General features: G+C 46.7%; 1 protein-coding gene across 1 annotated transcript in view; it reads left to right on the forward strand.

Annotated features, from left to right (window-relative positions):
- The window catches only part of mrvi1 (murine retrovirus integration site 1 homolog), a 272,971-nt gene that overhangs the window by 13,635 nt on the left and 233,791 nt on the right, over positions 1-25,545 (forward strand). The window contains exons 5-9 of the mRNA XM_072271388.1: positions 9,118-9,258; positions 14,041-14,121; positions 16,680-16,843; positions 20,187-20,385; positions 21,937-22,677. Coding sequence (XP_072127489.1) covers positions 9,118-9,258; positions 14,041-14,121; positions 16,680-16,843; positions 20,187-20,385; positions 21,937-22,677 — 1,326 coding nt within the window. The remainder of the gene's footprint in view (positions 1-9,117; positions 9,259-14,040; positions 14,122-16,679; positions 16,844-20,186; positions 20,386-21,936; positions 22,678-25,545) is intronic.

Genomic DNA, 25,545 nt, shown 5'->3' on the forward strand with positions numbered 1-25,545 from the left:
GTGATGTGCTGAGCTGTGTCCACAACTCTGCAGTTTATCACGGTCAGGCTGTTTACAACACTTGAAGGTATTATGTTTTATCAGTCTGAAGAGATCATCAGTGGCAGTGGATACTGGATGATCAAAGGGTCAGATCTTGGCTTGTGCAGAGACATTGGGGAGGAAAGACTTACTGGGAATGTGAAGAGCAATGTTTTCAGATGGTGGTGACTGTGACAATGACAACTTGTGAAAGACATTTGGACAGGTACACGGATTGGAAAGCTGTAGAAGGTTATGGGTCAAATGTGAGCAACTGGGGACAGCTTGAATAGGACGTGTTAGTTGCGTTGAAGAGTGTTTCTGTGCTGTCTGCCTTTATGACTCTCACTGAGAAGTTTCATCAGGGGTGGGATTTGAAGGCTTTGTGAATTTTAATATTCGACCCATTTTGTAGGTTTATTTCTCCAGAATTACTGATTAGTGTCCAATGAGTTAGGGCTACAAGAGTGGCTACCAGCCACATCATGGGATTTCCTGAGCTTTCTGATTGGTCCAGCTCCTGTGATGTCATTATGGCAGAGACTGGTCATGTAATTTGGCAGGAGGAATAAAAGCATAGACTATTTTCTAAACAGGGAGAAAATTAAAAATATCAGAGTTGCAAAGGAATTTGGGAGTCCTCGTGCAGGATTCCCTGAAGGTTAACTTGCAGACTGAATCAGTGGTGAGGAAGGCAAATGCAACGTTAGCATTCATTTTGAGAGGACTAGAATATAAAAGCAAGGATGTAATAGGACCATAAGACAGAGGAGCAGAATTAGGCCATTTGGCCCATCTAGCCCGTTCTGCCATTTCATCATGGCTGATCCTTTCTTCCCCCTTGTCAGCTCCACTCCCCAGCCTTCTCCCCGTAACCTTTGATGCCGTGTCCAGTCAAACACCTATCAATCTCTGCCTTAAATGCACCGAATGACCTGGCCTCCACAGCTGCTTGTGGTAATAAATTCTACAAATTCATCACCCTCTGGCTGAAGAAATTTCTCTGCATCTCTGTTTTAAATGGACGCCCCTCTTTCCTGAGACTGTGCCCTCTTGTCCTAACTCCCCCACCATGGGAAACATTCTTCCCACATTCCAATAGGGCACTGGTCAGACTGCACTTGGAGTATTTGCGAGCAGTTTTGGGTCCCTTGTTTAAGGAAAGATGTGCTAACATTGTAGAGGAACCAGCGGAGGTTCATGAGAATGATTCCAGGATTGAAAGGGTTAATGATTTCAGCAAGGCATTTGATAAGGTTCCCCATGCAAGGCTTATTGAGAGAGTAAGGAGGCATGGGATCCAAGGGGACATTGCTTTGTAGATCCAGCACTGGCCTGACCACAGAAGGCAAAGAGTGGTTGTAGACGGGTCATATTCTGCATGGAGGTCGGTGACCAGTGGTGTGCCTCAGGGATCTATTCTGGGACCCTTACTCTTCATGATTTTTATAAAAGACCTGGATGAGGAAGTGGAGGGATGGGTTAGTAAATTTGCAGATGACACAAAGGTTGGGGGTATTGTGGATAGTGTGGAGGGCTGTCAGAGGTTACAGCAGGACATTGATAGGATACAAAACTGGGCTGAGAAGTGGCAGATGGAGTTCAACCCAGGTAAGTGTGAAGTGGTTCATTTTGGTAGGTCAAATATGATGGCAGAACATAGTATTAATGGTAAGACTTTTGGCAGTGTAGAAGATCAGAGGGATCCAAATATTGAAAGGCCTAGATAGAGTGGATGTGTAGAGGATGTTTCCTATAGTGGGGGAGTCTAGGACCAGAGGACACAGATAGAGTGGATGTGGAGAGGATGTTTCCTATAGTGGGGGTGTCTAGGACCAGAGGGCACAGATAGAGTGGATGTGGAGAGGATGTTTCCTATGGTTGGAGAGTCTAGGACCAGAGGCACAGCCTCAGAATAGAGGGATGTCTATCAGAGAAGAGGAGAATTTCTTTAGCCAGAGGGTGGTGATTCTGTGGAATTCATTGCCACAGAAGTCTGTGGAGGTCAAATCTTTAAAGTATATTTAAAGTAGAGATTAATAGATTCTTAGTCAGGGCGTCAAAGGTTACAGAGAGAAGGCAGGAGAATGGGGTTGAGAGGGAAAATAAATCAGCCATGATAGAATGGGAGAGCAGACTGAATGGGCTGAATGGCCCAATGGTCTTATGTATGATGAGTGATGGATTTAAAAATATTCTCTTTCTCAGGGATTGCGGGCAGAACTGAAAAGGTTGCAAGGGAAGATCTGTCAAGATTTCTTCAGGTGAGTGCATTGGCCAGAGTTGTGTTGATGTTGTATAGTGAAAACATGATCGTACTGTATATAAAAATAACCGGTATTTCTACAGGAGCTTTTATCTACAGTACGACACATCATTGGTAAAGCAACACCTCCTTTTGACAAACCTCTACAGATGCACTGTGGAGAGTATCCTGACCAGTTGTATCACAGCCCAGTATAGAAACACAAAAGCCCAGGAACAGAAAAGTCTGAAAAAGTGTGCGATATGGTCCAGTCCTTTATGGGCAAAGCCCTCTCCACCACTGAACACATTTACAAGGAGCACTGCTGCATAAAATCAGCCTGCATCATCAAGCACCCCAGCATTCAGTCCATGCTGTCTTCTCACTGCTGCCATCAGGCAGGATGTACCAGAGCCACAGGACTCACACCACCAGGTTCAGGAACAGTTATTATCTGTCAACCATCAGGCTCCTGAACCAGCGTGGTAACTTCACTCACCACTGAACTGATTCCACAACCTACAGACTCACTTTCAAGGATCCTACATCTCCTGTTCTCAGTATTATTTAATTATTGGCTTCCTTCCTGTCTAACCTGTATACCTCAGACATGAGATACAACACTGAATCATGTCATCTGCAGAAATTCTCTGATGACTCAGCAATAGTTGGGTGTATAAAGGGAGGACGGGAGGATGAATACGGGGCCCTGGTGGAGGACTTTGTCAAACGGTGCAAGCAGAATCATCTGCAGCTCAACATCAGTAAGACAATGAGATGGTGATGGACTTTAGGAAGACTGAGCCTGCACTGATCCCTGTTGCTATTGATGGTGGGGATGTGGACGTGGATGTGGTGTGGACTTACCTGGTGGAGCACCTGGATGACAGACTTGAGTGGACCACCAACACAGAGGCCGTGTTCAAGAAGGGCCAGAGTCACCTCTACTTCCTGAGGAGACTGAGGTCCTTTGGAGTATGCAGACCTCTCCTTCACACGTTCTACCAGTCTGTTGTCACCAGTACAATCTTCTATGTGGTGGTGTGCTGGGACAATGGCATCAACATGGGTGATGCCAACAGGCTCAATAAAGTGATTAAAAAGGTTGGCTGTGTTATAAAAGTCACACTGGACATACTGGAGGCTGTGGTAGAACAATCCTGGCAATTCTGGACAATAACAACAGGAATTCTGCAGATGCAGAGAGAGAGAAAGAATGTGTGTATAAAAATAAATAACGGATGGGGTACGAGGGGGAGGTGGGGCACTAGCAGAAGTTAGAGAAGTCGATGTTCATGCCATCAGGTTGGAGGCTACCCAGACGGAATATAAGGTGTTATTCCTCCAACCTGAGTGTGGCTTCATCTTTACAGTAGAGGAGGCCGTGGATAGACATGTCAGAATGGGAATGGGATGTGGAATTAAAATGTGTGGTCACTGAGAGATCCTGCCTTCTCTGGGTGCTCCGGATGTGTACCTATCCATTCGTCCCCCCCATCCCTCCCCACTGATCTCCCTCCTGGCACTTATCCGTGTAAGCGGAACAAGTGCTACACATGCCCTTACACTTCCTCCCTTACCACCATTCAGGGCCCCAAACAGTCCTTCCAGGTGAGGCAACTCTTCACCTGTGAGTCGGCTGGGGTGATATACTGCGTCCGGTGCTCCCGATATGGCCTTTTATATATTGGCGAGACCCGACGCAGACTGGGAGACCGCTTTGCTGAACACCTACGCTCTGTCTGCCAGAGAAAGCAGGATCTCCCAGTGGCCACACATTTTAATTCCACATCTCATTCCCATTCTGACATGTCTATTCACGGCCTCCTCTACTGTAAAGATGAAGCCACACTCAGGTTGGAGGAACAACACCTTATATTCCGTCTGGGTAGCCTCCAACCTGATGGCATGAACATTGACTTCTCTAACTTCCGCTAATGTCCCACCTCCCCCTCGTACCCCATCCGTTATTTATTTATATACTCGCATTCTTTCTCTCACTCTCTCTCTCTCCTTTTTCTCCCTCTGTTCCTCTGACTGTACCCCTTGCCCATTCTCTGGGTTTTCGCACCCCCCCCCCCGCCTTTCCTTCTTCCCGGACCTCCTGTCCCATGATCCTCTTGTATCCCTTTTGCCAATCACCTGTCCAGCTCTTGGCTCCATCCCTCCCCCTCCTGTCTTCTCCTATCATTTTGGATCTCCCCCTCCCCCTCCCCCTCCCACTTTCAAACCTCTTACTAGCTCTTCCTTCAGTTAGTCCTGACAAAGGGTCTCAGCCTGAAATTCTGGACAATGTTTCTCACCCTCTGCATGCCACCTAGGCTGAACAGAGGAGCACTTTCAGTAATAGACTAATATAACTGTATTGCTCCAAAGAGCGTTATATGGGGTCATTCTTACCCTCGGCCATTAGGCTCTATAATGAGTCAACCTGTAGCTGGAAAAGTGATGACCCCCTCTTTTTAGACTATTTGAGATAACTTATTTTTTTTTATCCTTTCTTACTTCTCTTCTAATATTTGTATATCTGTGTATCTGTAATGCAACTGTGACACCGTAATTTCCTTTGGGATCAATAAAGTGTCTATCTATCTATCTATTTTCTTGCAGGCTTCACAGCAAATCCAAGAAACACAATAGAATCAGTGAAAGACTGCACCCAACAGTACAGACAAACAACAAATGTGCAAAAGACAACAAACTGCAAATACAAACCTCCAGCACAATACAGGTCTTTCGTGCCACAAAGATGTGCCGAACATATCCTTGCCTTCGAAATTTCCTGGGGTTACCCATAGCCCTCTATTTTTCTAAGCTCCATGTTCCTGTCCAGGAGTCTCTTAAAAGACCCTACCGTATCTGCCTCCGCCACTGTCGCGGGCAGCCCATTCCACACACTCACCACTCTCTGTGTAAAAAACTTACCCCTGACATCTCCTCTGTATCTACTTTCAAGCACCTTAAATCTGTGCCCTCTCGTGCTAGCCATTTCAGCCCTGGGAACAAGCCTCTGACTATCCACATGAAATGCCTCTCATCATCTTATACACCTCTATCAGGTCACCTCTCATCCTCCGTTGCTCCAAGGAGAAAAGGCCGAGTTCACTCACCCTATAACGCAGAAGGCATGCTCCCCAATCCAGGCAACACCCTTGTAAATCTCCTCAGCACCCTTTCTATGGTTTCCACATCCTTCCTGTAGTGAGGCGACAGAGCTGAGCACAGTACTCCAAGTGGGGTCTGACCAGGGTCCTGTATAGCTGCAACATTACCTCTCGGCTCCTAAACTCAATCCCACGATTGATGAAGGCCAATACACCGTATGCCTTCTTAACCACAGAGTCAACCTGTGCAGCAGCTTTGAGTGTCCTATGGACTCAGACCCCAAGATCCCTCTGATCCTCTGCACTGCCAAGGGTCTTACCATTAATACTATATTCTGCCATCATATCTGACCTACCAAAATGAACCACTTCACACTTATCTGGGTTGAACTCCATCTGCCACTTCTCAGCCCAGTTTTGCATCCTATCAATGTCCCGCTGTAACCTCTGACAGCCCTCCACACCATCCACAACACCCCCAACCTTTGTGTCATCAGCAAATTTACTAATCCATCCCTCCACTTCCTCATCCAGGTCATTTATAAAAACAACGAAGAGAAGGAGCCCCAGAACAGATCCCTGAGGCACACCACTAGTCACCAACCTCCATGCAGAATATGACCCATGTACAACCACTCTTTGCCTTCTGTGGGAAAGCCTGTTCTGGATCCACAAAGCAATGTTCCCTTGGATCCCATGCCTCCTTACTTTCCCAATAAGCCTTGCATGGGGTACCTTATCAAAAGCCTTGCTGAAATCCATATACACTACATCTACTGCTCTACCTTCATTCGTGTATTTAGTCACATCCTCAAAAGATTCAATCAGGCTCGTAAGGCACGACCTGCCTTTGACAAAGCCATGCTGACTATTCCTAATCATATTATGCCTCTCCAAATGTTCATAAATCCTGCCTCTCAAGATCTTCTCCATTAACTTACCAACCACTGAAGTAAGACTCACTGGTCTATAATTTTCTGGGCTATCTCTACTCCCTTTCTTGAATAAAAGAACAACATCCGCAACCCTCCAATCCTCCGGAACCTCTCCTGCTCTCATTGTTGATGCAAAGATCATCGTCAGAGGCTCAGCAATCTCCTCCCTCGCCTCCCACAGTAGACTGGGGTACATCTCATCCGGTCCCGGCGACTTATCCAACTTGATGCTTTCCAAAAGCTCCAGCACATTCTCTTTCTTAATATCTACATGCTCAAGCTTTTCAGTCTGCTGCAAGTCATCACTACAATCACCAAAATCCTTTTTCATAGTGAATATTGAAGCAAAGTATTCGTTAAGTACCTCTGCTATCTCCTTTGGTTCCATACACACTTTTCCACTGTCACACTTGATTGGTCCTATTCTCTCATGTTTTATCCTCTTGTTCTTCACATACTTGCCGGATGCCTTGGGGTTTTCCTTAATCCTGCTTGCCAAGGCCTTGTCATGGTCCCTTCTGGCTCTCCCAATCTCCTTCCTGCTCACCTTATAATCTTCTAGATTTCTATCAGACTGCTGAATATTGTTGTTTTTTGTTGCATCTTATGTTCAGACCAACACACCGCAGCAAATTTCTAATCCATGTCAATGTATATGGTGAATAAAGTTTATCCTGAACTTCTGTCCCCTCTAAACTGCACGGTGCCTAGCCATGCAGTAACTGAAATGCTCCCACACACATAACCTTTGTTGCTGCTCACCTGGAATTTTCTTTTATATAACATGCTCTGCGGTTTTCAGGCCATGTAAAAATTTCCTGCTCAGAGCAGTGGTTGGTCTGTGCAGCTGTAAAAAATATGGGGGGATTTTGTTCTTGACCTTTAACTAGAGAGAATTTACAACAGCCAGCTAATTGGTAATTGGCTTATGTTTATCACATTTACCGAGATATGGTGACAAGCTTTGTTTGTGTTCCAACTGGGCAGATCATTGCATATGTAAGTCTGTCAAGGTGGTACAAAGGGGGGAAATCAATGCAGAGTATTTGTAATGGTCCAGCGCAGGTACAAGGGGCATGACGAGGTAGAAAGGGAGATAATGATTTTATCTGATTTATTTAATCAGAGATACAGCAGGAACAGGGCCCTTTCGGCCCACTGAGCCGCACTGTCCAACAACCCACCTGCTTAACCTGAGCCTAATCACAGGGCAATTCACAATGACCAGTTCACTTACTACCCGGTATGTCTTTGGACTGTGGGAGGGAACCGGAGCAAAATCCACATGGTCACGGGAAGAACGTACAAAGTTCTCACAGAGAATTCCAGAATTAAACTCCAAAGTCCGATGCCCCAAGCTGTAGTAGCATTACACTAACCACTACACTTCCATGACGTTCATCTTTATCGTTGAATACAGGAGGCCCTTTGAACTGTAATGCTGACTTTTTAAACTACTCCAAGATCAATCTAACCCTTCCCTCCTACATAGCCCTCTATTTTTCTATCATCCACGTGCCTATCTAAGAGTTTCTTAAATGTCATTAATGTATGTACCTCTCCCACCACCTCTTGGAGTGTGTTCCATGCACCCACCACTCTCTGTGTGAAAGCATACCTCTGACGTCCCCACCTCTACTTCTCTGCAATCATCTTAAAATTATGCCCCCTCGTATTGCCCATTTCCACCCTGGGAAGAAGTCTCTGGCTGCCCCTCGATCTAAACCTCTATTCATCTTGTGCACCTCCATCAAGTCACCTCTCATCCTCCTTCACTCCTAGCAGGAAAGCCCTCGCTTCATCTTCAATCTGATTTTTCACGTACTTGGGGTCAGACTGTCAAAGCCATGCTTGACTCCAGCATGTGCACAGTGGGAGTTAAGGCAAAGGGCCATCTCTCTGTAGTTCTAGTTGTCAGCCTCCAACACAGGCACACTGATCACCTGCTTTGTACTTTTGCCAGCAGCTGTAAGCTGGGTGTCTCGAAATCCTCGTCTGGACTTCCCCTGAACAGTCCGATCTGGTCTCCTACTTCCCTCCAGGTGGAAATAAGAGAGACTCAGAAGGTAAATCAGCTCAGTTTTTCTGACGGGTTCCTGATGTTACAGAAGTTCACATCGCTCCCTCGGGCCTGGTGATCACTACCGATCTTCCCTGAGTCCTAATGAAGGGCCTTGGCCCAACACGTTGACTGCTTATTACCCTTCATAGATGCTGCCTGACCTACTGAGTTCCTTTAGTTTCTTGTGGGTGTTGTCCTGGATTTCCAGCCTCTGCAGAATCCCTTTGTTTAAGATGTTCCCTCTTCCCCCTCCACCTGGTGACTACTACAGATGTTCCTTCTCCTTCCTGCCTGACCAATCCAGATGTTCCCTCCTTGCCTGGCGACCATGACAGATGTTCCCTCTCCTCTTGACAAGGGGTATAGATCGGGTAAATATAAGGAGGCTTTTTCCACTGAGGTTGGGTAAGACTAGATCTCAAGGTCATGGGTTAAGGGTGAAAGGTGAAATGTTTAAGGGGAACGTGGGGGAATCTTCTTCGCTCAGAGGGTGGTGAGAGCTGGCAGTACAAATTGTGGAAGCGGATTTGATTTCAACATTTAGGAGGTATTTGGGTAGGTACATGAATAGGAGGGGATGGAGGGATATGGTCCAGATGCAGGTCAATGGGACTAGGCAGATTAATAGTTCGGAATGGACTAGATGGGCAGAAGGGCCTACTTCAGTTCTGTGGTATTCTATGACTCGATGACATTGGTTATCATGGATTGTTGTGTCTGTTGACTAAACTCTGGATGTCGTACCTTCAGCTGGAGGGATGTGAGGCACTGCCTGACCCCGTCTGTGGACTGGTGCTACATAAAGACCAGGGAGATCATCTCCAGGAGATCCTCACTCACATAAAGGCCAAGCGACATAGCGCTCTGTTCCAGAGGACAGTTGATGAGATGGTAAGTGTCAGTGGGCAAAGGCTGTGACTGGTAATCCTTCTCCGCTGGCCTGAGAGTGATAGGTTCTTGAATGGTATGGGGACTGAGGGTTACAGGAAGAAGGTGGCGGAATGGGATTGAGGAAAAAAGTAGCCATGATTGAATGGCAGAGCAGACTCGAAGAATTGAATGGTCTCATTCCGCATCTGTATCTTATGGTCTTATGGCCAGATACCAGGAAAATTAGGAGTGAAGTGACACGGCAGTGTAGCGGTTAGGACAATGGTTTACAGTGCCAGCTGGCACTGATCGGGGTTTGATTCCTGCCACTGTCTATAAGTTCTCCCTGTGGCCGCAGATGCTCTGGTTTCCTGTCACAATCCAAAGGCGTACGGGTTAGAGTTATTGAATTGTGGGTATGCCATGTTGGCACTGGAAACATGGAGACACTTGTAGGCTGCCCAGCACCATCCTTTCTGATCTGATCTGATCTGAAATTACGACGGAGGAGAAGATGGTGGCGCGATGCAGTGCGCGCGGCCTCTCTGGTAAAATGATATCGTATTTGTTAAATAGGAGGCCGTGCACAATCCTGATTTGATGGAGACAGCCGTGAGAAGCACGGAGGAACATCTGGAGAAACTTCTGAAATGCCTGGTTCGCTGCCGCTGCTACTGTGTGATTGAGAATATCTGGAGGGTAGGCCTCAAATCCTTGGCTTTGCCTATTGCTGGCAGCCAGGGGTGGGGCCGAAGCGCTTGGCAGAGATGGTGCTTGGTGCTTGGTGTCGGAGGCCCGAAGTTTACAGACGACTCAGAGTCGGACTGTGGACTGGTGCTTCCAGGATGCTGCATCGGCAAGTTTGCGGTGCTGGAGGTTCATGGGAAGGAGAGTTTCTTTCTTCAGCTGTCTGCGTGAGATTAGGGACTTTCGAGAGACTTTGAACTTTTTTACCATGCCCATGGCCTGTTCTTCATCAAGTTTCAAGCTGAGGGAGGAGAAGATGGCGGCGCGACGCAGCGCGCGTGGCCATTCCGAATGAATATCGACATGTGTAACTAGGGGTGCCATGCATCAATCCGGATTTGATGGGGACAGCCGTGAAAGCGCAGAGGAACATCTGGAGTAACTTCTGAAATGCCTGCTTCGCTGCCGCTGCTACTGTGTGATCGAGAATCTCCGGAGACGAAGGCCCCAAATCCTCGGCTTTGCGTATCGCCTGTTGCCGGGGCCGGGGTTGAAACGCTCGGCAGAGATGGTGCTCGGTGCTCAGTGTTCGGTGTCGAATAGGTGGTCAGAGGCTCGGAGTTTTTTGGACGGACTCGGAGTCGGACTGTGGTCGGATGCTTCCGGGATGCTGCATCGGCAAGTTGGCGGCGCTGGAGGTTTACCGTCTGCGTGAGATGATGGGACTTTCGAGAGACTCTGAGACTTTTACTGTGCCCATGGTCTGTTCTTATCAAATTACAGTATTGCTTTGCACTGTTGTAACTATATGTTATAATTGTGTGGTTTTTTGTTAGTTTAAGTCGGTTCGTCATGTGTTTTTGTGATATCATTCTGGAAAAACATTTTTATCATTTCTTAATGCATGCATTACTGAGTGACAATAAAAGGGGACTGCGTGTCCTCATAATCATCATAGAAGTTGTGGTATTGCTTGGACTGTTGTAACTATAGGTTATAATTATGTGTTTTTTGTCATTTTTTCAGTCTTGGTCTGTCCTGTGTTTCTGTGATATCACACCGGAGGAACATTGTATCATTTCTAAATGCATGCATTACTGAGTGACAATAAAAGAGGACTGCGTGTCCTCATAATCTAATCTAATCTAAAACGATGGGTTTCACTATATGTTTTCATGTGCACGTGACAAATAAAGCTATTCTTTAATCCTATCTGCCCACACTGTTCCCTGTCCCTCTAACTCTGCTTATCTAAATTCCTCTATAAGCGTTAATATTGTATCTGCTTCAACCTCCCCTGGTAGCACATTCCAGGAAACTATCACTCTCTTGTGAATATATAAAAAATTGTCCTATCTTTAAAAGATTCCCCCTCTCAGCTTAAAACTATGCCATCCATTACCTGACAGTTCCACCCTGGGGAGAATGACTGACTGCTTGAAAACTTCAATTCAGTGTTTGTAAACTTTTGAGATTAAGTGCCGCAAGGTCATGTTGCAGCTCCATAAAAAGCTTGGAGTTTTCTGTTCAGTTCTGGTAGGAAGGATTTGGAAGCTTTAGAGAGAGTGCAGAGGAGGTTTACCAGGGTAAGAGAGCATGTCTTATGAGGAAAACTTGAGTGAACTAGGGCTTTTTTCTTAGAAGTAACCATAGAAACCATAGAAACTACAGCACAGAATCAGGCCTTTTGGCCCTTCTTGGCTGTGCCGAACCATATTCTGCCTAGTCCCACTGACCTGCACACGGACTATATCCCTCCATACACCTCCCATCCATGTATCTGTCCAATTTATTCTTAAATGTTAAAAAAGAACCCGCATTTACCACCTCGTCTGGCAGCTCATTCCATACTCCCACCACTCTCTGTGTGAAGAAGCCCCCGCTAATGTTCCCTTTAAACTTTTCCCCCCTCACCCTTAACCCATGTCCTCTGGTTTTTTTCTCCCCTTGCCTCAGTGGAAAAAGCCTGCTTGCATTCACTCTATCTATACCCATCATAATTTTATATACCTCTATCAAATCTCCCCTCATTCTTCTACACTACAGGGAATGAAGTCCTAACCTATTCAACCTTTCTCTGTAACTGAGTTTCTCAAGGCCCGGCAACATCCTTGTAAACCTTCTCTGCACTCTTTCAACCTTATTTATATCCCTCCTGTAATTTGGTGACCAAAACTGAACACAATACTCCAGATTCGGCCTCACCAATGCCTTATACAACCTCATCATAACATTCCAGCTCTTATACTCAATACTTCGATTAATAAAGGCCAATGTGCCAAAAGCTCTCTTTACGACCCTATCTACCTGTGACGACACTTTTAGGGAATTTTGTATCTGTATTCCCAGATCCCTCTGTTCCACTGCACTCCTCAGTGCCTTACCATTAACCCTGTATGTTCTACCTTGGTTTGTCCTTCCAACGTGCAATACCTCACACTTGTCTGTATTAAACTCCATCTGCCATTTTTCAGCCCATTTTTCCAGCTGGTCCAAGTCCCTCTGCAGGCTCTGAAAACCTTCCTCACTGTCTACTACACCTCCAATCTTTGTATCATCAGCAAATTTGCTGATCCAATTTACCACATTATCACCCAGATCATTGATATAGATGACAAATAACAATGGACCCAGCACTGATCCCTGTGGCACACCACTAATCAGAGGCCTCCACTCAGAGAAGCAATTCTCTACTACCACTCTTTGGCTTCTTCCATTGATCCAATGTCCCTAACCCTCTAATCTGTCCTGCCTGAGCACTGCTGTAATATTTTCTCTGACAAGCAATGCCACCCCACACCTTTCATTCCTCTGCGTCGATCACATCTGAAACATCGGAACCCTGGAATATTAAGCTGCCAGTCCTGCCCCTCCTGTAGCCAAGTTTCACTAATTGCTATAACGTCATAATTCCACGTGTCAATCCACACCCTCAACTTATCTGCCTTCCCCGCAATACTCCTAGCATTGAAATATATACACCTCAGAAGATTTTTACCACCACTCACAAGTGTAGGAGGATGAGATGTGACTTGATAGAGCTGTATGAGAGGTATAGACAGAGTGGACAGTCACATTCCAATAATGTTATGGGTTAGTGTAAGTGAGTTGTGGGCATGTTGTGTTGCTGTTGGAAGTGTGGACTGCCCCCAGCACATCCTTGGCCTGTGTTGGTCATTGATGTAAACGATGATTTCACTGCGTCATTAATCTTTGGTGTCCGGTCAGCATGGATGAGGTGAGCCGAAGGCCCTGCTCCCATGCTGTGAGGCTCTGGCTCTCCGACACATTGAGGGGGAATTGGGTGAAGAGCAGAGACATGAGGCTGGAGATAGGAGATGGGAGATGGGAATAACCCACGGGGTCCAGCGTGGGTTCAGCTGTGCTGCCGAGAGAGGTCATGACCACCCCCTTCCTCAACTTCAAAGTCAAAGTCAATTCATTTTCAAAGGACATATATGTTACCATGTACTATCCTGAGATATGTTTTCTTGCTTGCATTCACAGGAATATAAATGATGCATTTCAATGTATTGGCTCATGGGAGAATGAGGAGCTAGTTACAGGTAGGCAGTCACCCATAGGTTGCAGGAGAGAGGTAACTGAGTACCCAGAGGAAACCCACAAGATACAAATTCCGTAGAGACACTGGAGGGAACTGAACCCAGGTTGCCTGTACTGTGAAGTGTTGTGCTGACCACTACGCAGCTGTGCTGCTCTACGATGGTAGCAACGAGCACAGGACATGGTCTGGACAGTGGAGGAACTTGATGATGGATGCTGCTTTCTTGTGGCAGCACTCCTTGTAAACGTGCTCTGTGATGGTCTGGGCTGTATCCTGGCCATTGGTGTTTGCATACCAGGCTGAGATGCAACCAGTTGAGATATTCTCCACTGTACATCTGTACAAGTTAGTCAACATTTTAGATGGCATGCTGAATCCACTCAGACGTCTAAGGAAGTAGAAGTGCTGTTGTTCTTTGTAATGGCACTTCCCGATGGAGTCGCTCCAGCTGCCCTCTGAGGTGGAGTATCCTGACGCCTACAGCTTTCCTGTAGCAAAGCTTGCGAGCAGGTTTGTCGGCTGATGTGTGACGCGATCTTCTCCCTTTCCAGGTTGATCAGCTGAATGTCCATGCTGCTGCCCTCATGACGTTGCTGCGACGGATGGAGACCGGACAACAGCTGAATGTTCAGGTAATTGTCAGCAGGGGGCAGCGATGGGCCAGGAAACCAGTCAGTCTCGATCATTCTGGTTGAAGTTCAAGTTTATTGTCACTCAGCTGCACACATGTATACCACCAAATGAAACAACATTTCAAGTTAAAAAGTAAACAGTATAACACTACTGGCACCTGATATGTGATGAGACGTGGGTGGTGGCAGGGAGTTCAGTAGTCTCACGGCCTGGGGGATGGAGCTGCTTCTCATCCTAACAGTCTTTGCCCTAATGCTGTGGTATCTCTTGACTGATGGTAAGGGTTCAAAGAGATTGTTGGATGGACGGGAGGGATCATTGACAATGCTAAGGGCCCTGCATACACAGCACTCCTGATAAATATCTCCCATGGGTGGAGAAGAGACCCCAATGATCCTCTCAGCAATTGTCGCAATCCTTTGTCAGGTCTTATGGTTAGATGCCTTGCAATTTCCATGCCAGACGGTGATGCAGCTGGTCATGACACTCTCGAAGGTGCTGCTGTAGAAACTGGTTAGAGTAGCAGGATCAATGTTCTGGTAAATCAGCTGTCCGACTGTTTGGAAATCCCAGCAGCTCGACATCTGGCTCACTGGATTTTCCCATGCTCTCTTAAAACTTACAGGGACCCTGTTTCCTGCACTATCTCAAATCTCTCACTGGAAAACTTATCACACTATAAAACCTGTGAATTGAAGTTCAAGACCAGGTTCAATTGTCATTCAACCACACACATGAATGCAGCCAAATGAAAGAGCGTTTCTCCAGGGCCAAAGGGGAAAAGCACAGAACCAACAGCCACACACAGCACACAGCACAAATAATTGTGGTTCCAGAAAAAGATACAGTTACAAAAATAAATAAAAAATGATAATAACACAGCCCAAGTCATGGTGATGGTGCGTGGACGTTGTCCTGGAGCCACGGTTCTGTGAGAACATGCCCACAGCAATTCCTCATCTCTCCAAAGTGCAGCCGCAGATGAACACAATCCAGAATGAAAGGTGTGTTATGGTGTTTTCCAGAGTAATGTCCAATAATCCCAAAGATCTTCCAGTCTGCCATCTCCAAAGTCCTGAGAGTGCTGGATTATTGGAGTTTCCTTGTCCCTATGTTTATCTGCAGTCCAGCTGTTGCTTTCCTTGTATGTCTACCTAATCTTCAAGTAAACGTCTTAAGCCGTGTTGACCCTGTCTGGAGATTGAGGGAATGTTGTATTGTGGTAAGCACATGCCAGTCATCTCCTGCCACAATGAGGCCACTCTCAGGGTGGAGGAACAACTCCTCATGTTCCCCCTGGGTAGCCTCCAACCTGATGACCTGAACATTGACTTTGCCAGCTTCTGGTGATTTCTCCCCTTTCCCCCTCTGTCTTTTTCACTTCTTCATTCTGTCTCCCTCTCACCCATTAACTTCTCCTCATCTGCTGATTACCTCCCTCTGCTGCCTTTCCTCCTTCCCTTTCTCCCATGGTCCACTATCCCCTCCAGCCCTTTTCCTTTTCCACCTTTCACCTCCCAGCTTCTTACTTCATCTCTCCCTCCCCAACCCGCCTGGTCTCACCCATCACCTGCCGGCGTGCCCTCCTTCCCCCTCCTCCATTTCTTACTCTGGCTTCTTCCCCATTCCTCTCCAGTCCTCGCCCGAAGCATGGACTGTTTACTCCTCTCCATAGGTGCTGTCTGACCGTGTATGTTACTAAAGGACGTAGGTTGAAGGTGAGAGGACAGTTTAAGGGAGGTTAATGGAGCAGATTTGATTTTATGCAGAGAGTGATGGGTGTTGCTAGGGGTGGTGATGGAGACAGATACTTTGCCCCCTCAGTACTGTCTCTCTGACAACGGTGGTGTTCAAGAGAATCACCGTCAGATTTATTATCCCTGACAAATGTCGTGCAATTTGTTGCTTTGAGGCGGCAGTACATTACAATACATGCAAAATAACTATAAGAAATATATAAAAGTATAAGTAGTACAGAAAAATAGTGAGGAGGTGGTGTTCATTGTCCACTCAGAAATCTGATGGCGGAGGGGAAGAAGCTGTTCCTAAAACGTTGAGTGTGTGTCTTTGATAGTACCTCCTGTCTGATAGTAGCAATGTACTGGGCGATGGGGTTTGTTAATGATAGATGCCGTGTTCTTGTGTCATTACCTTTGGAAGATGTCCGGGACGCTGGGGAGGCTGGTACCCAGGATGAAGCTGGCTGAATTTGCAACCCTCCTCTGCAGCGTTTTCCGATCTTGTTCAGTGACCCCCTCCATACCAGTGGGTAATACAACCTGTTAGAGTGCTCCTTAGACAGATACATACACAGGCAGGGATTGAAGGTACATGATGTGATTAGTTTAGATTGGTATGGATCACGTACTGGCAGATTGGTATGGTGGTTGGTACCGATGTTGTGGGCTGAAGGTGCTGCAGGAAGATGTAAACTCAGGAAGCTCTGAGCTGTGCTCTTGGCCGGTGAGTAGGCCTTGGCCACTGCCTTGGATCCAGCTGCTGGAATGTAACTGACCTGTCCTTTCTGTGACCCTCTCTATCCCTCACCTCTCCGAAGGACTTGAGGCTGGAGCTGGAGCAGACGATGCAAGCCGTTGTAAAGAAGCTTCACCTCCTGGCACCGGTCAAGGACTCCTGGGATGAATCCATGGAGGCGCTGGAAGCAGCCTGTGCACGCTGTCAGCAGGATTACATCAACGCCAAGCAGAACCTGGCCAACACGTACGTTAACTCATTAACCCAAGCATCCTAAGCTCACTTCACACCTCAGTGATGGGTGACCATAAAACAACTGATAAGCACAAGCAATTCTGCAGATGCTGGAAATCCAGAGCAACACTCACAAACTGCTGGAATAACTCAGCTGGTCAGTCAGCATCTATGAAGTTGATATTTTGGGCCGAGACCCTTCTTTAGGACTTCAGCAGAGAGAGAGAGTGAGTGAGTGGGATGGAGGGAGGGAAAAGAGAGAACTGGGGTTCTCTACCTCTCCATAAGACCATAAGATATAGGAGCAGAATTAGGCCATTTGGCCCATTGAGTCTGCTCCGCCATTTCATCATGGCTGATCCAATTTTCCTCTTAGACCCGATCTCCTGCCTTCTCCCCTTATCCCTTCATGCCCTGACCAATCAACCTCTGCCTTAAATATACATAAAGACCTGACCCCCCACAGCTGCCTCTGGCAAAAAAATCCACAGATTCACCACTCTCTGGCTAAAAAAAATTCCTCCTCATCTCCGTTGTAAAAGGACACCCCTCTATTCAGAGGCTATCTCCTCAGGTCCTTGACTCTCCCACCATAGGAAACATCCTCTCCACATTCACTGTATCAAGGCTTTCACCATTCGATAGGTTTCAATGAAGTCACTCCTCATTCGAGTGAATACAGGCCCAGAGCCATCAAACATCCTTCATATGACAAACCCCTCTTTGTCATTCAGGTTGTGAGGTTAGAAGCACAGAAACATAGAAAACCTACAGCACAATACGGGACCTTCGGCCCACAAAACTGTGCCGAACATGTCCGTACCTTAGAAATTACCTAGGTTTACCCATGGCCCTCTGTTTTTCTAAGCTCCGTGTACCTGTCCTGGAGTCTCTTAAAAGACCCTATCGTATCTGCCTCCACCACCACCACCTCATTCCACACACTCACCACTCTCTGCGTAAAAAACTTACCCCTGACATCTCCTCTGTACCTACTTCCAAGCACCTTAAAACTGTGCCCTCTCATGCTAGCCATTTCAGCCTTGGGAAAAAGCCTCTGACTATCCTCATGATCAATGCCTCTCATCATCTTATACACCTCTGTCAGTTCACCTCTCATCCTTCATCACTCCAAGGAGAAAAGGTCAAGTTCACTCAACCTATTCTCATAAGGCATGCTCCCCAATCCAGGCAACATCCTTGTAAATCTCCTCTGCACCCTTTCTATGGTTACCATATCCTTCCTGTACTGAGGTGATCAGAACTGAGCACATTACCTCTCGGTTCCTAAACTCAATCCCACAGTTGATGAAGGCCAATGCACCATATGCCTTCTTAACTACAGAGTCAACCTGCGCAGCAGCTTTGAGTGTCCTATGGACTTGGACCCCAAGATTCCTCTGATCCTCCACACTGCCAAGAGTCTTACCATTAATACTATATATCTGACCTACCAAAATGAACCACCTCAGACTTATCTCGGTTGAACTCCATCTGCCACTTCACAGCCCAGTTTTGCATCCTATCAATGTCCCGCTGTGACCTCTCACAGCCCTCCACACTATCCACAACACCCCCAACCTTTGTGTCATCAACAAACTTACTAACCCATCCCTCCACTTCCTCATCCAGGTCATTTATAAAAAGCATGAAGAGAAGGGGTCCCAGAATAGATCCCCGAGGCACACCACTGGTGACCGGCCTCCATGCAGAATATGACCCATCTATGACACTCTTTGCCTTCTGTGGGTCAGCTAATTCTGGATCCACAAAGCAATGTCCCCTTGGATCCCATGCCTCCTTAGTTCCTCAATAAACCTTGCATGGGATACCTTATCAAATTCCTTGCTGAAATCCATATACACTACATCTATTGCTCTACCTTCATCAATGTGTTTAGTCACATCCTCAAAAAATTCAATCAGGCTTGTAAGGCACAACCTGCTTTTGACAAAGCCATGCTGACTATTCCTAATCATATTATGCCTCTCCAAAGGTCCATAAAACCTGCCTCTCAAGATCTTCTCCACCAATTTACCAACCACTGAAGTAAGACTCACTGGTCTATAATTTCCTGGGCCATCTCTACTCCCTTTCTTGAATAATGGAACAACATCCGCAACCCTCCAATCCTCCGGAACCTCTCCCGTCCCCATTGATGATGCAAAGATCATCGCCAGAGGCTCAGCAATCTCCTCCCTCGCCTCCCACAGTAGTCTGGGATATATCCCATCCGGTCCCAGTGAATTATCCAACTTGATGCTTTCCAAGGTTGTAGAGAGATTCCTCACCTTGTTTCTCCTTCAACTCTATCAGTGGGACTCTATGCTTCTTTCTCTCCCATCTACGCATTGAGTTATGATGAAGGATTGACTGAGCTGGGACTCTTTCTCTGGAGTGAAGGAGGCTGAAGTGACCTTCTGGAGGCAAATCAAAGTAGAACAGGCATAGACAAGGGCAATAGTCACAGTCTTTCTCCCAAGTAGGAGAGGGTGAAACTAGGAGACATTTTCCAAATCAGAATCATCTGTTCTGAAATGTGTTGTTTTGTGGCAATACATAGTAATAAAACTATAAATTACAATAAAAATACAGTGCATCTGGTTACATGGTCCATCAGATAACAACAATTCCAACACAACAAAAACTAACTGAGAAAATAACCAGGATTCCCTTTGGTTATTTGGGACACAATGCCTCTTAATTGGGACAGGAAGCTGTTGCGGAACAGATTCTAACTAGCGTCAGGTGCATGAACTTGTGTGGCTGTTAGACACGACACTGCGCTTAGAGCAAACAATTTTTAAATAGCGACAGTTGCGTGTATTTGTGTTCAAGCAGCAATGATTTTTGTCACTGATAGTTGGTGAGAAATAAGCAGTAAGACAACTCAGAACTGTTTTGCTCACTGCAGTTTCAAGCGTTCAGGCACGCTAATGCCAGAAACAGCTGGCAGTAAAAATGAAATAATTTCACTAGTTCAACTATTTAAAGGTATTGACAATCATCTTGAATTTATGATGGAAAGACGATTTGGAGGCTGCAATAGTCAAAAGCATTGTATGAAGGCAGTATGAACTGGGAGTCTGTACTGATTTTGTTCGTTTACAGTCAAGCAGATGAACATGTCAATGTGTTGGATGTCTGTTGTATCCGATGATGACGGTGAAACCTGTGCGGGAGCTTTTAAGATGGAAAAGCCGTTGCACTGGGGCAGTTCCCCTCTCTCGACCTCAGTCGTCCGGGTCCAGTGGTACAAGTAGTTGTCACAAACTGGGGTCTCCCTTAGTTACAGTGGATGACCACGACTCTCCTGTGCCTCGTCATGCCCTTTGCTCTCCACAACGTGTTTCAGTCTGTCTGCCAGGCCATCGGATCTCACTGTAGATCCATCCGCCCAGTCTGCTGGAGCTGACTTTACAAGTTGGGACAGGAGTTTCCCATCTCAAGGGGTATGGGGCTACCGGCTACCCTCGCCTGGTGTAACCCACCTGTCGAAGTGGTGTACCGGGGTGCGGCCGCTCTCGTGTGCAATCAGCTACCTGGAGACACAGGTGAGAGCTGAGTGTCCAGTGGGGACCGGAGGTGAGTGAGCTACCCCCAAATGGACACAAAACCAGAAGCGCTGGCCTCCCTGGACACCCCATACATGGCAGTGAACACTGGGTGAATTCCTCTGTCGATAACTATTAGGAACTAATACACAGTGTTATAGTACTGTAGTAATATTGGTAGTGTTCTAATTTGTAATGTAGTTCACTTAATTACATAATTTGTTACTCAGTTAAATGGTAATTTGTCTTTTTTTTTATACTTTTTTAACTATTTCAGCTTTGGCTAAGTGGGACAGCCACTTAATTGGGCCAAAATCTCCTGGTCCTGATGTGTTCCAATTTAATGGAATCCATTGTATTTATATTTAAAAAATTCCACTGTGTGTATATATAAATAAATTAAGTAAGTAGTGCCAAAGGAGAGGAAAAGTAGTGAGGTAGTGTTCATGGGTTCGTTGTCCATTCAGAAATCTGATGGCGGAGGGGCAAAAACTGCTCCTGAATCGTTGAGTGTGTGTCTTCAGGTCCCTGATGGTAGCAATGAGAAGGGGGCATGTCCTGAGTGACGGGGGTCCTTAATGATGGATGCCAACTTTTTAAGGCATCACCTTCTGAAGGAATCTTCAATTCTGGGGAGGCTGGTGTCCAACGGTGGAGCTGACTGAGTTTACAACTTTCTGCAGCTTTTTCTGATCCTGTGCAGTGGCCCCTCCGCACCAGATGGTGATGTAACCAGTTAGAAAGGTCTAAAGCACATTTGAGAGTAAGGTTTTCACACAGAGGTGGTAGGTATATGGAACACCCGATGAAGGGTCTTGGCCCAAAATGTCGACTGTTTATTCCTCTCCACAGATGCTGCCTGACCTGCTGAGTTCCTCCAGCATTTTGTGTGTGTTAATATGGGATGAGCTGCAGAGGAGTTGGTAGATGTTCAAATATCTTGCCAGGTACATGTTTAGGAAAGATTTAGAAACAATGCCATAAAACATAGGAGAAGAATTAGGCCATTTGGCCCATCGAGTCTGCTCTGCCATTCCATCACAGCTGATTTATTATTCATTTCAACCCCATTCTTCTGCTTTATCCCCATTTCCTTTGATGCCCTGACTAATCAAGAACCTTTACTTTAAACATACACAATGACTTGGGCCTCCACAGACTGCCATGGGAATGAATTCCACAGATTCACCACCCTCTGGCTAAAGAAATTCCTCATCTCTATTCTAAATGGACGTCCCTCTATTCTGAGGCTAGAATGAGTCCTAGACTCCCCCATTGTAGGAAATATCCTCTCCACCTCCACCCTATCTAGACCTTTCAATATTTGATAGGTTTCAATGAGATTCCCCCCCATTCATCTAAACTCCAGCAAGTACAGGTCCAGGGCCATCAAACGCTTCTCGTACAAGACATTGGTCAAATGCAGGAGAGTGGGCCTAGCTTAGATGGTCATTTTGGTCGGCAGGGAGGAGTTGGGGCGGAGTACCAGTTTCAATGATGTACCATTTTATGAAACTGCAATGCGCAGGCTCTTTGGTTCCGTGTATGCAGCCTCCTGTTAAAAGTGTTGTTCCCTCAATCAGATTGCGGGAGCTGGAACTTGAGAAGGTGCTCAGGGAAGAGGCTGAAGAGCATGCAGCCGAGGCTGAACAGAGGGCGGAGGAAGCCCGGCTCGAGGCAAAGGCTGCCAAGGATAGACCCCTTGCAGGCAGGAGGCTCAAAGAGGCCTGGGCGGATATGGATTCACCTGGGCAAGAGGTTGGGGTCACTGCCCTTCAAGTGAGTGGACGTCCATCAGAGTTGGGGGAGAAGCTGGCCGAGAGGGAAGAACAGTCGTGCCCTCTGGAGCTACAGGTTCGATGTCCGAGTGGTGAGGCTGACGCGGAGAGTGGCAAGGTCAAGAGGGAGATGGCAGAGGCCTTGGAGGCAGCTGAGGCGAGAGCGCAGGCCAGCGAGGTGGCGAGGAAGCTGGAGGAACGAGAGCGAGTGGCAGCTGCTGCCTTAGAGAAGGCCGAAGCAGAAGGAGCGAGGGCCACACGCTGCCTGGCTGAGGCGGATGGGCTGAGGGAACAGGCTGTGGAGTCACTCCTCGACTGCACCCGGAGGATGCGTGCCGTGGAAGAGCAGGTGGCCACACTGTCACAGGAGCTAGCGGCTGCCCAGCAGGATGTCTCTGCAGCACAGCACAGGGCAGCAGTGGCAGAGGCCAGGCTGTTGGCTGCCACTGTTGGGCGTCCCAGGACTGAAGGCCAAAGAAAGGCCACAGCAGCAGGTGCAGGTCAAACAGAGCAGGTAGGTGGACATGCTGCCTGAGCTTCCATCTGAGCCAGTCCCGTCTGCCTGACTCCCTCTCTTCACACGACTTTCATCAGGCAGGAGGTCCATTTCAAAGTTCAAAGTAAGTTTTTTATCAAAGTACATATTAATTTAATAGGCATCTGTTACTCTCATGAGACCATGGATTTGCGCCTTGGAAGGTTTCCAGGGCGCAGGCCTGGGCAAGGTTGTATGGAAGACCAGCAGTTGCCCATGCTGCAAGTCTCCCCTCTCCACGACACTGACGTTGTCCAAGGGATTAGGACCCATACAGCTTGGCACTGGTGTCGTCGCAGAGCAATGTGTGGTTAAGTGCCTTGCTCAAGGACACACATGCTGCCTCAGCTGAGGCTTGAACTAGTGACCTTCAGGTCACTAGACCGACGCCTTAAACACTTGGCCACGCGCCAACACAAAGTACATATATGTCACCATATGCAACCCTGAAATTCATTTTCTTGCAAGCATAGAGAGTAAATACAAATAAACACAATTGAATCAATGAAAGGCTTCACTCAACAGGACAGATAAACCACCAGCTTGCAAAAGACAACAAACTCGGCAAATACGAAAAGAAAGAAGAATAATAATAATTATTCTATATAAATAAGCAATAAATATCGAGAACATGAGATGAAGGGTCCTAGAAAGTGAGTTCGTAGGTTGTGGGAACAGTTCAGTGATGGGGCGAGTGAGGTTGAGTGAGCGAGGTTATCCCCTCTGGTTCAGGAGGCTGATGGTTGAGGGCCTGCAGCCGTTGGGCTCCTGGACCAGCTTCATCTGCCTCAGCACTGAACTGACCCTGTGGCTGTGGACTCACCTTCAGGGATTCTAGCTCATGTTCTGTCTGTTATTTGCTTACATTTTTTGAACTAGTAAGTAGTAATAGGCAGCCGTCGATCCCAGGGGATCATGGGTTTGCACCTTTGGTGGACTGTAGGAATCTCCGGGAAGATTTGAGGAACCGGCTGTTGCCCGTGCAGCAGCTTCCCCTCTCCACGTCACTGATGTCCAAGGGAAGGGCAAGTGCTGATACAGCTTGGCACCAGTGTCGTCGCAGAGGCTGCCCGAGTGAAGTTGTAAACAACATCGAACTGCCTTAGGGACCCCGGCCCTGGATTTCTTCCTCAGGGTTTACTCCCGAGGCATTTCCCGTGGGTGGGTATGGCCGCAAGGCAACGGAGGTTTAACATCAGAGTTTTCCCTCTCCTAGGCAGGCTGCCATCCACCTGCCAGAAGCAACTGGTTTTGAGATGCCAGTGGTCCACCTTTGCGCCTTCTCTTGCCCATAAGACCATAAGATATAGGAGCAGAAGTAGGCCATTCGACCCATCAAGTCTGCTTCGCCATTCAATCATGGGCTGATCCAATTCTTCCAGTCACCTCCACTCCCCTGCCTTCTCCCCATACCCTTTGATGCCCTGGCTAATCAAGAGCCTATCTATCTCTGCCTTAAATACCCCCAATGACTTGACCAGTAAAAACAGTTCTGCCAGGCCTTGTAGCTAAGCCACACATGAAGGCCAAGAGTTGGACGTGGTTGTCGAAGGCTGTTAGAGTCACAGTCCATTTGCAGCACTTTATAGGTAGTGGGAGCTTATCCCCACTACCACCCCCGGCTACGAGAACCTTAGGAACCATTTTTGAACTATTTGCAAGATTTGTCTAATTTTGCATGGTGGATGTTTGTTGGTCTTCATTGCACGTGGTTTTTTGTGGATTCTATTGTATTTCTTTGTCTTGTTGATGCCTGCAAGAAGATGAATCTCGAGGTTGTATATGGTACGCACAGTTTGATAATAAATTTGAACTTTGAACTTTGCCCTTTGGTCCTATCGCTAGGTGTCCCTGAGGAGTACAGGCTCTTTCGCCCAACCAGTCCGTGTCGAACATGGTGACCAATGTGATCACCAGACAACGTTATCTGTTTGATGACCCCAATTATTTGTCCCACAAGCTACTCCTTCCATGTTAGCTTACAACATGGTAGACCAGAGGCAAGACCCAATTTCCCTCGTTCAGCCCATATCCCTCCAAACGCCCACTCTCCATGTACCTATCAAAGTACTTCTTAAATGATGCTATTGTATTCTGGTATAATTTACATATTATTATTTAATTATTTATGGTTTTATATTGCTATATTTATACTCTATTCTTGGTTGGTGCAACTGTAATGAAACCCAATTTCCCTCGAGATCAATAAAGTGTGACTATGACTATGACTAGTATGATAAGATAGATCCTTGGCCTCACAATCTACCTCATTTTGGCCTTGCACCTTATTGTTGCTGTACTGTATTTTCTCTGTAACTTTAACAGTTTAATCTGTTATTGTTTTACCTTGTTCTACCTCAGTGTATAAAACACAGAACACTCCATGATGTTGTGCCAACCTTTCCACCTCCGTAAGTGTTAGATCAATCTAACACATCCTTCCTGCACAGACCTCCATTTTTCTTACATCCATGTGCCTATCTAAGAGTCTTTAAGATCTCTTTAGAAGGTACAGGAGCTTCAAGACTCCCACCTCCAGGTTCAGGGACAGTTACAACCCCTCAACCATCGGGATCTTGAAGCAAAGGGGAGAACTTCACTCAACTTCACTTGCTCCATTGCTGAACTGTTCCCACAACCTATGGACTCACTTTCAGGTACTTTGCATCTCATGTTCTCAGTATTTATTGCTTATTTATTTACTTTCTTTTGTATTTGCACAATTTGTTGTCTTTTGCACATTGGTTGTTTGTCCGTTCTGTCAGGTGCAGTCTTTCATGGATATTATCGTGTTTCTTGGATTTACCGAGTATGCCTACAAGAAGGCAAATCTCAGGGTTGTATATG

Source organism: Mobula birostris, chromosome 11 (assembly GCF_030028105.1).
Source record: "Mobula birostris isolate sMobBir1 chromosome 11, sMobBir1.hap1, whole genome shotgun sequence".
In the NCBI taxonomy this organism is placed as follows: Eukaryota; Metazoa; Chordata; class Chondrichthyes; order Myliobatiformes; family Myliobatidae; genus Mobula; species Mobula birostris.